At 42.7% G+C, this 16,481-nt stretch overlaps 1 protein-coding gene across 1 annotated transcript; it reads right to left on the reverse strand.

Moving 5' to 3' along the window:
- Window positions 1-526: 526 nt before the first annotated feature.
- Window positions 527-14,774, reverse strand: LOC132480083 (zinc finger protein 234-like). Its single transcript, XM_060083982.1, is given in 5 exon segments — window positions 527-2,464; window positions 2,466-4,173; window positions 6,479-6,605; window positions 10,467-10,561; window positions 14,631-14,774. Coding segments are annotated over 4 exon segments (2,007 nt in total). The 5' UTR covers window positions 10,482-10,561; window positions 14,631-14,774; the 3' UTR covers window positions 527-2,307.
- Between the last annotated feature and the right edge of the window lie 1,707 nt (window positions 14,775-16,481).

Below are 16,481 nucleotides of genomic sequence, written 5' to 3' on the forward strand. Positions count from 1 at the left end.
AGAATTGTTTTGTTTTTGAAATTGGCTTCCAGAGTTCATACCGTAATTTTGATCTTATATGCCTTATGACAATATAGAACAATCATATTATGAGGTCTTAACTGCAAGGGATAATTATTTAGTACTTTTTCAAATTCTATTGTAATAATTTCCTGCTTTGGCAATATTCACTATTCAATGAAAAAAATATAACATGAAGTTACAAAATGGAAAAATACCACAAAATGCTCCTTGCCTAGGAAAACCACTCCGGAAGAGTACCCCTTTACACATCATCTTATGCATGTACACATACATGTGTGCACACGCACACATACACAAACACTAACAAAGATTTATGGTTGATTATACTATGAAGGCTACAATCTGTGATCTCTCAAATCCCACATTGTGTATCTCCTGCCATTATGGTATCTGTCATAATTTTCTTTTTTTAAATAAATTTATTTATTTTATTTATTTTTGGCTGTGTTGGGTCTTCGTTGCTGCGTGCGGGCTTTCTCTAGTAGCAGTGAGCGTGGGCTACTCTTCGTTGCGGTGCGTGGGCTTCTCATTGCAGTGGCTTCTCTTGTTGCGGAGCACAGGCTCTAAGCACGTAGGCTTCAGTAGTTGTGGCACACAGCCTCAGTAGTTGTGGTGCACAGGCTTAGTTACTCCGCGACATGTGGGATCTCCCTGGACCAGGGCTCAAACCCATGTCCCCTGCATTGGGAGGCCAATTCTTAGCCACTGCACCACCAGGAGAGTCCCTGTCATCATTTTAATGTCTTCAGATTAATATAGGAATATATCAAATTCTTACAGCTGTACACTAATTTCCATTAAAAAACTGAGTGACATCATTGATGTGGTGCTCATCTTTTTGGTATTTTAATCTCATAATCAATAACTTCCAATTATATGATTTCTAGATCAAAGAGATCTAATATATTCTGATATATATACTCCTTTCCTGAAACCATGCTTTACTGCAACCAATAGGGAAAAGCACATAAATGTCAGTCTTGTCTCAATAATACACTGGATAATTTTATCAAATTCCTACAAGTTTTCTGGGTATTTGCCTCATGGATGTGGGGGAAGAATATGGCATTGCCCCTACCTGAGAAGTTTAGAAGAAATGCTACAATAATTAGAAGGCAAACATTTCAAAGTCTGGATGAAAATTCAGAGAATTAGAAATCAGTAAGTTCAAGGACAACTAAAACATTGTTTTCTAGGGAAAAACAATTTTTGTGACACTTTCAAAGTGTTACAGTAAACCCCGCCTTAACATTGACAGACAAAAAATTCAATTGTATACTATGCAGTTACTGTTGTTGCAAAGTTAATCATGTTTTTTCACTCTGTACCATCAGAAAAAAAATCACAAGATAGTTCAATTTCTACTGAACACAGTCCTTGCAAACTAGACGGGGCCTCAAATAACCACCCAACTTGAGAACAGAGGCTGTGGGAGGCAAGGAGCCAGTTGTGATAGGCTAATAGTATATTAATATTGAAGATTGGGGGGCTTCCCTGGTGGCGCAATGGTTAAGAATCTGCCTGCCAATGCAGGGGAAACGGGTTTGAGCCCTGGTCCGGGAAGATCCCACATGACACGGAGCAACTCAGCCGCGTGCCACAACTACTGAAGCCTGCACACCTAGAGCCCGTGCTCCACAACAAGAGAAGCCACCACAATGAGAAGCCCACGCACCGCAATGAAGAGTAGCCCCTGCTCACTGCAACTAGAGAAAGCCTGTGTGCAGCAATGAAGACCCAACGCAACCAAAAATAAATTTTAAAAATGTATGTTGCACATTGGTTTTCTGCAGTGGTTTTCAGTATTTCAACAAATGTTCATGTCCTGAATTAATTTTATTTTGGAGGTTTCCTCCTCTGGATACAACTTTCATATATTATACATTTTCCCCTTTTGGTTTATTTAAAACACAAGTACTGAGCACACCTAAAAGCACTAGTCAATGATAAGGTCGTGTAGATTCAGCAGCCAAGTCCCTGCCCTCACAGAGCGCACATTCTCATGGACGTCAATTTTGACTAGCTCATACTTACACTTTTGTTAAAGGCTAGACCAAACTCTTTTCCTTTCGAAGTGCTATCTCCTAAGTGACATCTGATAAATGTCAAAGTTCTGAATGCAGCCCTTACTGCACCACTCAGAAGGGGTCTCTGCTGTGTGGTCTGGTGAACACTAGGATGTGTTTAGCTACTGCGTCAACACCAAGTAACCTAAAATATTTTCTCTCCTATGAGACCTGACGTTTGCAAGAATTCACGTTGCACGTGAGTCTTTTGAAAACATCATTTTGTAGAACTTCTTTCCTCTGACAGTTCCTTGATATTCTTACCACTCTCGCTGCTTTCATAAAATGTATCCCCAGGATGCATTTTGTGATGACTTACAAGATTGGAGCGCCAACTGAAGCTTTTACCACACGTCTCACACTGGTAAGGTTTCTCCCGTGTGAACTCGCCTGTGATACTGAAGTTGTGAAGACCGACTAAAGACTTTACCACACACATCACATCTGTACGGCTTCTCTCCAGTGTGGACACTCTGATGAAGCTGAAGACTTGAGGCCTGACTGAAGTGCTTCCCACACTCCCCACACTTATATGGTTTCTCTCCTGTGTGGACCCTCTGATGCATGTCGAGGTTCAGGCTCCACTTGAAGCCCTTCCCACACTCCTCACATTTGTATGGCTTTTCTCCAGTGTGGACTTTTTGATGGGCTTGAAGGTGTGAACTCCGACCGAAGCTCTTCCCACATTCTTCACATTTGAATGGTTTTTCTCCGCTGTGGACTCTCTGATGGGTCAGAAGATGAGACGCCTGACTAAAAACCTTCCCACACTCCTCACAGTTATACGGTTTCTCTCCGGTGTGGATTCTGCAGTGAATTTTAAGATCTGCTCTACGACTGAATCCCTTCCCACACTCTTCACATTTGTATGGTTTCTCACCGGTATGGATCAGCTGGTGGATCTGAAGTCGTGAACTCTGATTGAAGCCCTGCCCACACTCCTCACACTTGTAAGGTTTCTCTACGCTGTGGGCCTTCTGATGGATTTTAAGATATGAACTCTGACGGAAGCCCTTCCCACATACCTCACATTTATAGGGTTTCTCTCCTGTGTGGATGACCAGATGAACTTGATAATGGATTTTCATCCTGAAGCTCTTCCCACACTCACTGCATCTGTATGGTTTCTCTCCTGTGTGGACTCCCTGATGGGCCTGAAAACTTGAACTGTAAATGAAGCCCTTACCACACACTTTACAGACATATGGCTTCTCTCCCGTGTGGATTCTCCGATGGGCCTGAAATTGTGAAGGCTGAATGAAGCACTTACCGCACTCCTCACATTTATAAGGTTTCTCTCCTGTGTGGACCCTCTGATGGATATGAAGATTTGAGCTACAAGTGAAACACTTCCCACACTCCTCACATTTGTATGGCTTCTCTCCAGTGTGGACCATACAATGACTGTTAAGGGCGGATCTACGGCGGAAGTTCTTACCGCATATATCACATTTGAATGGTTTCTCCCCAGTGTGGATTCTCTGATGTTCCTGAAGATGTGAAGCATGAATAAAGGCCCTTCCACATTGGTCACAATTATAAGGTTTCTCTCCCATATGTAATTTACAATGAACAGTAAGTGTTGACCTACGACTGAAGCCTTTCCCGCACTGCTCACATCTGAATGGCTTCTCTATGGTGTGGACTTTCTGATGAGCTTGCAGCTGTGAGCTCTGACTGAACTCCTTGCCACACTCATCACACCTATAGCGTTTCTCTCCCGAGTGAACTCTCTGATGAATGCGAAGTGCTGAGCTGTAACAGAAGCTTTTTCCACACTCACCACATGTATGAGACTTCTCTCCTGGGTGTATTTGTTGACGAAGATCAAAGTTGGAGACATCACTGAAAGATCTTGTACATTCATTACACTGATAAGGTTTCTGGCCTGTGTGAGTTTCAGAGAATCCTGCCCCAACCTGGCTGGATGAGTCACCTTGTTGGTGGAATTCAGAACTTTTTATCATGGAGTCTTGACACCTGGTGAAGTCACTTGCAATGTGTTGCCAGATCTGCCAGGAGGAAAGCTCTTCATGTGGTCCTGCTTCTGAAACAGTCTCCATCTCACTTTGGATCTTTCCTTCTGCAAAGACATAAAGTTCAGAGATGTAGACAACTGAAGGCTCTGCTCAGTGCTGTCAAGATTTCACATTTAGGAGAGAGTGTGAGACTTGAATGAATCCAGAGAATGTTCAGTTCGCCTCTTCCATTGTGTGTCATGGGCTCTGGTTTGCGTGCCAAAGGAAACCAAGAGGTGGTCCAGCTGGCTCCTATCCACTAAGCATAACAAAACCCACTGGTGCAAATTTCCTATGTGAGGCGCAAGTTAGACATCAAAAACTTAACTTAGGGCTTCCCTGGTGGCGCAGTGGTTGAGAGTCCGCCTGCCGATGCAGGGAACACGGGTTCGTGCCCCGGTCTGGGAAGATCCCACATGCCGCAGAGCGGCTGGGCCCGTGAGCCATGGCTGCTGAGCCTGCGCATCCGGAGCCTGTGCTCCGCAACGGGAGAGGCCACAACAGTGAGAGGCCCGCGTACCGCAAAAAAAAAAAAAAAAAAAAAAAAACTTAACTTAAAAAATTGATAACTAGATTCAAATTGTTCACCTATGGCCATTTCTACTGAATTTCAAAGGCGGCCTAGAATCTTGGATAGTAAACTATATAGTTAATAAATGATGTAGACAAAAAAGTTATATAGATAATAAAATCTGAATCAACAAGAACTTTAAGGAAGAGCAATAACTTTTCCATAAACAAAATTTGGAAGCAACCAAGATGTCCTTCGGTAGGTGAATGGATAAATAAATTGTGGTACCTCCACACTGTGGAATATTATTCAGTGCTAAAATGAAATGTGCTATCAAGCCAGGAAAAGATATGGAGGAAATGTAAATGCATATTATTAAATAAGAAGAAAGAAAGAAGCCAATCTGAAAAGCCTACATACTGTATGGTTCCAACTATTTGATGTTCTGGAAAAGGCAAAAGTATGGAGACAGTAAAAAGGTCAGTGGCTGCCAAGGGTTAGGGGGAAGGAGGGATGATCCTCTACTATGGGGTGGGCGTGGGGTCTCAATGCAGTCAAAAGGGCCCTTCAAAGAGGAAGTGGGATGCAGAAGAAGAGCGGGAGAGGGGCGTGCGAATACACAGCAAGGGGCAGAGAGAAGTGATGTTGCTGGCTGTGAAGATGGAGGAAGGCGGCCACAGGCTAAGAGATTTGGGTGACTACTAGCAGCTGGAAAGGCAGGTTCTCCCCTAGAGACCCCAGGGAGAAACGCAATGGTGCCAACACTTTGATTTCAGCCCCATGAGAACCACGTTACAGCTCTGACCTCTAGAAGTGTAAGATGATCAACATGTGTTGTGTTAAGCCATGAAGTTTGTGGTGATTTATTAGGGCAGCCACGGGTGATACAGCGTCCCCAGCAGGTCTGAGAACACTGGGGAAGCTGCCAGGGGTAGGAGGGATGGAGCGAGAGAGGAGAGCAGAGGAGAGGAATTGGAGAGGCAGCAGGGGCCCATGAGCGGACCCTGGAGGACTCCAGAAGCCACTTGAAGAGGTTTTAACTTTAAGAAAAATAAGCCATAAAAGGTCTGGAATAGAGGAATGGCAATCTTTCCTAAGCATCACTTTTGGCTGTGACGGGGAGAACAGACTATAGGAGGGGAAGGGTAGGAGCAGGGCAACCAGTACAAAGGCGTGTGAAAGAAGGGGTCTGGCAGTTTGGACCAGATGACAGCAAAGGATTGGAGAAAAGTAAAAACACATAGAAGAGCATCTCCAAGGACTCTTATCTGCCTGGTTCTTAGCTGATGTCCCTTCTCTTTGGGTTGCTGTCTTCATCACCCAAAGCCTTTTTTCCTTTTCTAAGTGGAATATATCATGTTTGAAGGAGTGACACCCTGTGAACATGCAGAGTCACATACTTAAAAGGAACACACTAAAGGTACAATTTACTGGAAATTTAGATTCCTGAATTAAATGTTGATCAATGAATCAAAACCAGTGTCTTTAAACAAAAAACAAAAAACAAAAAAACATGACCTATTTGAAGAAATACCAGTATTTCAAGACCCAGACACATATGCGTAATAAGTATTACAGAAACCGATCTATTGCCAACGTCTATCTTCATTAAATCTCCTCCCATCAGTTCTTACATCACTCATGCAATTGGCAAGAGTTTTTGCTGCAATGTATTCCATTCTTCCCAACAAATCCTGGTATTTTTCTGCCTTATTTGATTTTGTTAAAAAACTGTTGGTACAAAAGTGAGGTCCCCAAATGCAGGTGACCGTTTCAAGACCCCCAAAGCCTTCAACACCTGAGGACACAAAGCCAAACCAGGGAGCTGACATTAGGTTAGAGAGGGTGCCTGTCCTCACCTACTGAGACCAGGTTCCGGAAGTTCTCCAGCATCACTTCCTGGTACAGCTTCCTCTGGGTGGAGTCCAGCAGCCCCAGCTCTTCCTCCGTGAAGGTCACAGCCACATCCTTGAAAGTCACCGCCTCCTGCAACACCAAACACATGTAGCCTCAATCTTACAACCAATGGCCACTTGAAAAGGGACAGCTGGGGCTTCCCTGGTAGCACAGTGGTTAAGACTCTGCGATCCCAATGCAGGGGGCCCAGGTTCGATCCCTGGTCTGGGAACTAGATCCCACATGCATGCCATAACTAAGAGTTCGCATGCCACAACTAAGGAGCCCGCCTGCCACAACTAAGACCCAATGCAACCAAATAAATAAATAAATATTTAAAAAACAAAAAAGAAAGAAGGAAAAGAGACAGTGCTGAGAAGGTGGAGAGGATGAGAGTGAAGTGAGCCCAGATTCTGAGGGACTTCAGTCAAATCTGTATACTTCCCAGACCTTCTCCTTTCATCCTGCCAATGTCACACACTGATTTTCCTCAGCCTCACGGAAAGTGTGGCAGTGACAACTGTCCTTGTATTTTGTGCCCTCACTGGGTCTACTTACAAGTAAGCCTCCCAAAACCCTAAATATATATCCTGGACTACATGCATTTTACTTTTTGTTGAATATTGCCAATTGTCCCCAAAAGAATTTCGCAATTTAGTCCAAACATATTTGACAGCAATGACCTTCTTCCTCTCACACAGAAGAACCCTGTTGTGATAGAAACACTACCACTTTTCTTTATTGTCTGCCAAGCTAACAAGCTTTTAGTAACCTGTGTGGGACATCGATGTAGTTCACCCTATGTAACCTCAAGGTACAATTTTGTGGGGTTTTTTTGAGAAAAAGCTTTATGGCGAGATCAACCAACAAGGAGACAGGAGGCAAGGCTCTCAAGTCTGTTTCCTCGATCCAGGGTCTGGGGCAAAATTTAAGGGGTCAGGGGAATTTCAAACTTGGAAGCTGACTGGCTAGACTTGAATTAGAGTGCATATAAGCTACTCATGCTGCTAGAAGCCAGATTTTCCTATTGAAGGACTTCTTGCTTGGTAAAGGGCTCTGGTAGCAACATTTCTATTCTCTGAGTTCCACAGTCTGAAGAGTCTCGGCTCCAGGATCTTCCTAGAGACATGGGTTCCCATCTTGCACACACTACGTCTCTTAATTGCAGCATTCAGTGTCACGCTCTGGATCCAGCATGCCTTGGCATGATTCCCAAAGGTCTGCGTGGCCCTTACCCTTACTAGCTGCGTGACTTTGGACAAGCTTGCCTATGTGCCTGAGTTTCCTCTCTGTATAATGGTCCTTACATGACAGAGTTCTTTCAAGGATTAAACAAGGGAATATCTATGGCATTTGGAAGAGTGTGTGGCACAGAGTAAGTGCCTGATAAACATTTGCTAGTACTCTTATGATTCCTTCATATTATCATTATCAACACCTATTTCATCCCATTTCGTGGCTGCGTATTATGCCAGAGAACTGATGATCTACATTTACCTGTTCTAAATAAAGCATATTTAATTTTACATATTTTTCTCTTTATAATCCATCCTGCAAAGAACACCATTTTGTAGATGTTATTATTTCCCTCATTATTAAAAAATAATTGCAGGACTTCCCTGGTGGTGCAGTGGTTAAGAATCTACCTGCCAATGCAGGGGACACAGGTTCGATCCCTGGTCCGGGAAGATCCCACATGCCACGAAGCAACTAAGCCCGTGCGCCACAACTACTGAGCCTGCTCTCTAGAGCCCATCAGCCACAACTACTGAGCCTGTGTGCCACAACTACTGAAGCCCACGTGCCTAGAGCCCGTGCTCTGCAGCAAGAGAAGCCACTGCAATGAGAAGCCTGCGCACGACAACAAAGAGTAGCCCCCACTCACCACAACTAGAGAAAGCTCGCACGCAGCAATGAAGACCCAACGTGGCCAAAAATAAATAAACAAATAAATAAGTAATTGCAAATGATAATTAAAATGTCAAAATAGGCATATTTAAAATTATATTTTAATTATATATTAAAAATATAAATTATAAAATTATATAATGGCAGATTTTCTTCCCAATTTTTTTCCTACTTCCCTAATCTTTGAAGAGAGTACAAGTACCCTGAATCTCCATATATTGGCCAAGAGCAGGTTATAAATTTTCCCATGGTTTTTGTAATCTGATTTGGAAGAACAATTTGCTTTAGTATTCCCACTTATCTGATTATAAATTAATACTAATACCTTTCCAGACGTTATTAACCATCTGTATCTGTCCTCTTTAACATACCTGTCCATGTCCTCATTCATATTCCGCTAGATTTTTTCCTTTGTCCTATGTATAAGATTCTTTATTCTGGATTTTGTCTTTTTTTGGAATCCGTTTGGTAAATACTTTTGCCCCAGGTTGCTATTTTTTCTTGTAATACCATGTAAGGTATCTTTTGCCACAGAGAAATTTAAAGATTTTATACAACGACTGTGCTAACTGCTGTCTTTGTGAGCCTGGAGCGCTGAGCATCTCAGAGTACCTGGGGCGGTACTCAGGTAGAGGAGAGATGCAAAAGGGGAAGAGATGCAACCCAAGAAAGGGGTCAGGGAGGAGCAGCGCCACCTACTGACTGTGGAAATCATCACTCAAAAGGCTCTCCAGACAACAACACTACAAGACACAGGTCTCAAATGAACTCCTTCTTTCTTCCTGTTTATCTTTCACTTAAGCAGACTACTTAGCATTCCAGACCCTTGGTTTCCTGTGTCAACGTGAGCAGGTGTCTCATATTTCAAGTGTTAAGAAGAAAATGAGAAAAAATCTCCTCATGCAGCTGCTCTAAAGAGTAAATGCAGAAACAGAACTCAAGTTACTGGCGAATCTAGTATCACTGGACATTTTAAGCTAAGGTTACATACTACTTTAGTCAAACTGGTTAATACATAAAAGAACAAAAAAGGACCAATAAATAAAATATACACAAGCCATGACTCAGGCCTGGGGAAGTCAGAATCCAGCTCTTCCTGTATGAAAACCTCCAAATATGTTTGTGCAAAGCAAGTTAGGGCTGCGCCATGCTTGTATTTAGATATTCTACCTAGAAAACAGCCAACATGACACATATCAAATGTACTCTTTCTATACTGAGCTCACGGTACAATAAGGAGAAAAAAATGAGACTGTTTTCAGAACTGATTTGCAGGCGGGAAGGTTTAATGTAGGAAAACTGTCACTGCAGGGTTGCTTAGAACAGTCAAATTCCTAAACCATCTAAATGGCTACAAGTGGGAAGCAGTTATAAATAAAAGGGTACCAAAAAATAAAATAAAAACGTACATCAATTCAATGACAAATATGTTGTATCCATTAAAAAAAATGAATGTTATCTAATATTAAAGGAAAGAAGTTACAATTTAAAATTAAATGTAGACCATAAATACAAAAGACTTATGAATGCACATGAGAAAAAGAGTAGGAGAAAATAAAAACAGCTTGTTTGTCAGGAGGGAAGCAGTGAAGTGAGAGAGTTGTTCATTTCTAGTCATTTTTCTACTCTATAAAATAAATAATAATAACACAAATTAAACAATAAAAACAAATGCAATGAAAACTCAAAAGGGGGCTTCCCTGGTGGCGCAGTGGTTGAGAGTCCACCTGTCGATGCAGGGGACACGGGTTCGTGCCCTGGTCCAGGAAGATCCCACATGCCGTGGAGCAGCTGGGCCCGTGAGCTATGGCCGCTGAGCCTGCGCGTCCGGAACCTATGCTCCGCAACGGGAGAGGCCACAACAGTGAGAGGCCCGCGTACCGCAAAAAAAAAAAAAAAAACTCAAAAGGGACAACTTAAGAGCTGGGAGGAGAACAGGCCCTCCCACGTCTCTTGTTCTGCTTGAGTCATCCCAAGACAAACATGCAACAGTCTGAGTAATGAGATGGAACTTTAAAAGTGAGAAAGGCGGGCCCTACTCACCTTGAACATGGTCATGTTTCCTCCTGTGTCTGGGGATGGGCACAGTCCTGAGTTACACAGATCCTGGGAGGTCAGAACTGCACCTGGCAGAGTGTCTGGGAAGGCAGAAAAAAGACATGAAAGAGTGACCTGGGTTGCCGCTCACCCATGCAGATGCTTCTTGTGAATGAGCATGTGAATGTTCACAGCAGCATTATTCATAATAACCTAAATCTGGAAACAACCAAAATGTTGGCCTATGCGTGAAAGAACAGACAAATTGTGGCATATCCATACAATGGAATATTATGCACCAATGAAAAGGAATGAAGTCCTGATTATGCTACAACGTGGATGAACCCTTGCAAATGTGTGGGAAAGCAAAAAAAGACTGACACAAAAGTCTACATGTTGTATGATTCCATTTATATGAAATGTCCAGAATAGGCAAATCTATGGAGACAGAAAGTAGGTTAGTGGTAGCCTGGGTATCTGGTGAGAGAATGGGGGTTAACTAAGGAATCCAACTGGGGAGATGAAAATGTTCCAAATTATTATGGCAATGGTTGCACCACTCAGCAAAGTTACTAAAAATCATTGATTTGTACATCTCAAGTGGGTGAATTCTATGATATGTACAATATACCTCAAGCTGGTAAAAATAAATGTTTATTAATCTACATGTCATTTAGAATACTAATTTATGGATCCTGAGCCCATACTAATATTTATATTTATATTTAAATGAATAAATAAGTGGGAGAGAAGAAGCTTCTCTTTATAGTAGAACGCCCACTAATAAATGTATCTCCCCACAAGAAAACTTTATTAATTCCGAAAAACAAGAGTAACTTTACAATGGAGAAATCTGACAGACGTTACCTTAGCCTAGTAAACAAAGTTGAGTTTACCAATATAGGGACAAACTGATATCCTTTGGCTCCTGCTATGTTGCAGTGACGAGGACACTTCACCACTTCTGTGGAATCCCTGCCAACAATGCGTAATCTGCAGCTAAACATGGAATATATCAGATGAACCTCAAATGGTCCTCCAAAATAACTTGCCTCTATACTCCCTAAAAGCATCAAGAACAAAAAAGACAAAGGCTGTGGAATCATTCCATGTCAAAGAAGAACATTATGAAAAGTATGAGAAAAATTTTGTAAAATGTTTATAAACAAATATACACCTTAAGGCAAGGCATAAAATTGGAATTTTTTTTAATGATCAAGTGCATGAGCTTTATTATTGCTTTTTAAATTGAGGTATAATTGGCTTATAATATTAATTTCAGGTGTACGACATAATCATTCTAGTTTTGTATATGTTGTGAAATGATTACCACAATAAATCTAGTCAACATACATCACCATACATAATTACAAATTTATGTTTTGTGTGTGATGAGAAATTTTAGGATCTACTCTTCTAGAAACTTTCAAATGAGCAATACAGTATTATTAACTAGAGTCATAATGATGTACATTATATATATCCATGATTTATTTACTCTGTACTTGCAAGTTTGAACCTTTTAACCACTTTCATCCATTTCACCCACCCCCACCACACCCTGTCTCTGGCAACCACCAATCTGTTCTCTGTATCTGTGAGCTGGGTATAAAATTGGACTTTGAACTGAGGGGAAAACCAGTTATGAAGACTTCCAATGAAAAACAGAACAAAATACAGGACGTGGATTATATAACAGTATGTTACCTAATATGCTATCTGGCATTATCTACTGTTACCTATTAACTATGATTAGAAATAACTTAATAGACATCTAATTATAATATAAACACTATTCTCTAGTATAATCTCTAGTATAGGGGCTTCCCTGGTGGCGCAGTGGTTTAAGAATCCGTCTGCCAATTCAGGGGACACGGTTTGAGCCCTGGTCTGGGAAGATCCCACATGCCGCAGAGCAACTTAGCCCGTGTGCCACAACTACTGAGCCTGCACTCTAGAGCCTGCGAGCTACAACTACTGAACCCGCATGTCGCAACTACTGAACCCGCGTGCCTGGAGCCCATGCTCTGAAACAAGAGAAGCCACCACAGTGAGAAGCCTGCACACCGCAACAAAGAGTAGCTCCCACTTGACGCAACTAAAGAAAGCCCACGTGCAGCAACAAAGACCCAACGCAGCCAAAAATAAATAAATTAATTAATTAATTTAAAAAATATATCTAGTATAATAGTCTAATTATTACCAAGTTTCTGATGCTAAAATCCTATAGTCAGCCTTTCCTAAATCCCTCTTACCAAGACACCTCCTGATTACTCATGGTATGTGGGCTTCCTTCATGCAGAAAGCTAAGATGAGCTGTCACTGAATATAGGTACATTCCTGATGGAGGAACAAAGTAGATAGGGAAAATGTAAACAATTGGTGAATTTAGGTAACAAGTATAGGACAGTTCTTTTTTTTTTTTTTTTTTTTTTCTTTTTGCGGTATGCGGGCCTCTCACTGTCGTGGCCTCTCCCGTTGCGGAGCACAGGCTCCGGATGCGCAGGCCCAGCGGCCATGGCTCACGGGCCCAGCCGCTCCGCGGCATATGGGATCCTCCCAGATCGGGGCACGAACCCGTATCCCCTGCATCGGCAGGCGGACTCTCAACCACTGTGCCACCAGCGAGGCCCTAGGACAGTTCTTTACACTACTTCTGCAACTTTGCTATAGGTTTAAAATTATATAAAAATAAAACTTCCTTAAAAATCACAAAAGAGTCACAGGAATAACAATAATAATGAAAATAGTAAGACTGATCATTAAATTACATGGAAGTTCATTAGTTTATTCTTTCTTGTCAGTGTTTGGAAATCTCTATAGTTAAAACACATATGGAAAAATCACTGAGAAAGGTAGGATAAAATAAAATCTGTAAAATGTTTATAAACAAATACACAAAAAGAATCACTAAACAGAAATGCATTAGAAGCTTAACTGCTGCTATCTTTACACCCTGGACTAATAAGTAACTAAACAATTTTTTTCTCTCAAACTTCTTTAATTTCTGAATGTTCCACAATGATACAGTTCTATGAGAGTAAGAAATATTTGTAACAAATGAAACAAAATAGTTGACGATATTTTTAAAAACTCATAGAAAAGTCCAAGCCCATTTTATTTGATTTTAAGGTCCCTCACAGTCAAGTCCTGACTAAACTGCTTGATTCCACCTAGTTCCTAAAGCTTAAGGAGAATTACATCCAAAAGATTATGAACTCAAGCTCTGGACTCAGACTGCCTGAATTCCAACCCCAGCTCAGCCTCTTACTTGGTGGGTGACTATGGGCAAATAACTTTCAGCTCCCTGGGTTTCAATCTCATTTTTCAGAACCGGAAAAGAGCAATATTTCTTCACGGAGCCATGGTGTGACATAATGTATTTATTTGTGTAAAGCCCTCATCAGTTAAGTTAACAGTTAAGGATTAATTACTATCAATACTCATGTCCAATTACACATCCTACACTTTCTCTGACTGATGTGAAGATCATTGTAAAACAAAACTGTCAAGTCCCACTCACGTGGAGCTTTGCTATCAGTAGCTCAGGAGTCACTCCCTCTACCTCCGTGTGGTCCTTTTTGAGAAATCACGCTGGAGAAAGAAAGAATGCTATGAAGTGCCACGATTGAGTCCCCGTCCCCATAAAAGTTAAAGCTTCCCCTCCCTCCGAGCAATCTAGACGCAATCCCGAGCAATCCGGAACCTTCCCCTCCAAAAAAGTCAGAAGGGGTCCGGGATTATCCAGCGTCACGCAGAGATAGAGAGAAGGGCAAAGGTCATTGAAGCTGGATTTCTGACCCTAACCCGGGGACCTGACCGCTCCTCGAGAAATTAACACCAAGGAGAGATCACCATTCACTACGTGCCATGAACTAAGACTTCTATTTGTACCACCTTTCTCAATTCCCAAAACAATTCTACTAGGAAGGTCCTAATATTTTAAAGAAAAGCAACGGGAGGCACAGGGAGATTAACTCCCCACGCGAGGAAGTGGAAGCGCGCGTGGAAGGTGTAGGGAGGCGGACTGGGGTAGGTGAGAGCCGTGTAAACTCCCAATCCAGGGGATACGCGAGCGGCGCCAGTCCCCTCTTGGGGTTTCAAGAACGCCCCAAACGCACAGAGGCTCCGCCGAGGGGCACGCACACGGCCGCCCTCGCCCCTCCGCACCTGCGTTCTCCGCCGAGGATTCTTTTCCCCTAAATCGATTGCCAGTTGGTTGCGCATCCCAAGCGGAGACCCAAGAAGCTCGCAAGGGCCAGCTAGACGCGGAACAGACGCACGGGCCCACAGAAAACACACCGGCAGCCCGCCCACTCCGGGAACGGAAGTGCCTACGAGTCCACCGGGCTTCTGGACTACACTTCCCAGAATTCGTCAGATCCGCCTTCCTGAGCGGAAGTGCAAGCGACTACACAGAGTGCCTGGACTACATCTCCCAGAATGCCGAGGAAAACAGTCCGGAGGCTCACTTTCCAGGAAGACTACGGGAAGCTCCTTGACTACGGTTCCCAAAATGCCAGAGAGAAAAGAATCCCGCTGAGTCCCGACTTCCGGGGTGGTAAGGCGGCTCCCTACACTGAGAGTCTGCATTACGTTTCCCCGAGTCCTCCAGCGAAAATGTTCCATAGACACGACTTTCTGAAGTCGAAATGCCTCCAATTATGGCAGGAATATTGTTGGAAAGGGAACAAGTGAGGAGATGCAATCTTCAAGAAATTAACAGGGTGGGGGACTTCCTTGGCCGTCCAGTGGCTAGGACTGGACGTTCCCACTCCAGGGCCTTGACAAGGGTTTGATCCCTGGTTGGGAACTAAGATCCCGCATGCCGCAGGGCGCAGCCAGAATTTTTTTTTAATAAAAAAGAAAGAAGTTAAGGGGGGATGACTGTTTAGGGAACACTAGGTGATTGAAAGTGGTTTAATTTGAATATAATCTGACAATATGAGGCTAAAACTGAGAGGTCAAAGAATAGGCGAGGTAGAATGATTTGGGAGGGACCAGGAGGATCGAAGAAGGTACCAGACCCTGTGGTACCACTGGTTTGGCAGGAAAAACAACTTGAGAGGGCCAAAGTGGAAGCTTGTCCTCATGGAAAAGTGCTCTTCACTCATTTAAACTTTTCATTGAAGTTATGATCCCTACTTTGGAGGTGAAAACACCAAATTTCAGAGACGTTAAGAAACTGTCTGCTATCTCAAAGCAAGCATAATGAAGGCTGAAGAGCTTGGCATTGGAGTCATTCTGACTCCCAAAGCCAAAATGCCAGAGCACTGAGGAGGATTCTATTGATGACGGAGGATGTTTTATACTGAGTTTTTTCCTTTATATTTTCTGGTTAAAATATCTTTATTATAGTGAGCAATTTAAAAACACATATGTTGGGACTTCCCTGGTGGCGCAGTGGTTAAGAATCCGCCTGCCAGTGCAGGGGACACAGGTCCGAGCCCTGGTCCCGGAAGATGCCACATGCTACGGAGCAACTAAGCCCGTGCGCCACAACTACTGAAGCCGGTGCACCTAGAGCCCGTGCTCCACAACAAAACAAGCCACCGCAATGAGGAGCCTGTGCACCAAAATGAAGAGTAGCCCCCACTCGATGCAACTAGAGAAAGCCTGCGCACAGCAACAAAGACCCAACGCAGCCAAAGATAAATAAAATAAATTTAAAAAAAACACATGTTATTGGAAGCCAATTAAAAATAGTATAAAGCAAAATGGGGGAGAGGGGGATGCACCTAGACTCCTCCCCCTTGAAGATAACCAGATTTTTTTTCTTTCTGTAAACATGTCAACACATATGCCTATCAACATACATCTTTTGTTTTTTTAAATGAAATCTTGTGGTCTGTATCTATTTTTCTAAACTCAATATAAGCTAGTCATTTTCTAATGTCAGCCACTGAAAATCTAACTCCTTCCAAAAGATGGCTGTATAATGGTGCGTTGAATGTAATGAGAACTAAAAAGAAAATACTCCTGACCTCTGGAAGCTGGCATGGCACTCACAGGCCAATAGTA

This window comes from Mesoplodon densirostris, chromosome 19 (assembly GCF_025265405.1).
Source record: "Mesoplodon densirostris isolate mMesDen1 chromosome 19, mMesDen1 primary haplotype, whole genome shotgun sequence".
Classification (NCBI taxonomy): Eukaryota; Metazoa; Chordata; class Mammalia; order Artiodactyla; family Ziphiidae; genus Mesoplodon; species Mesoplodon densirostris.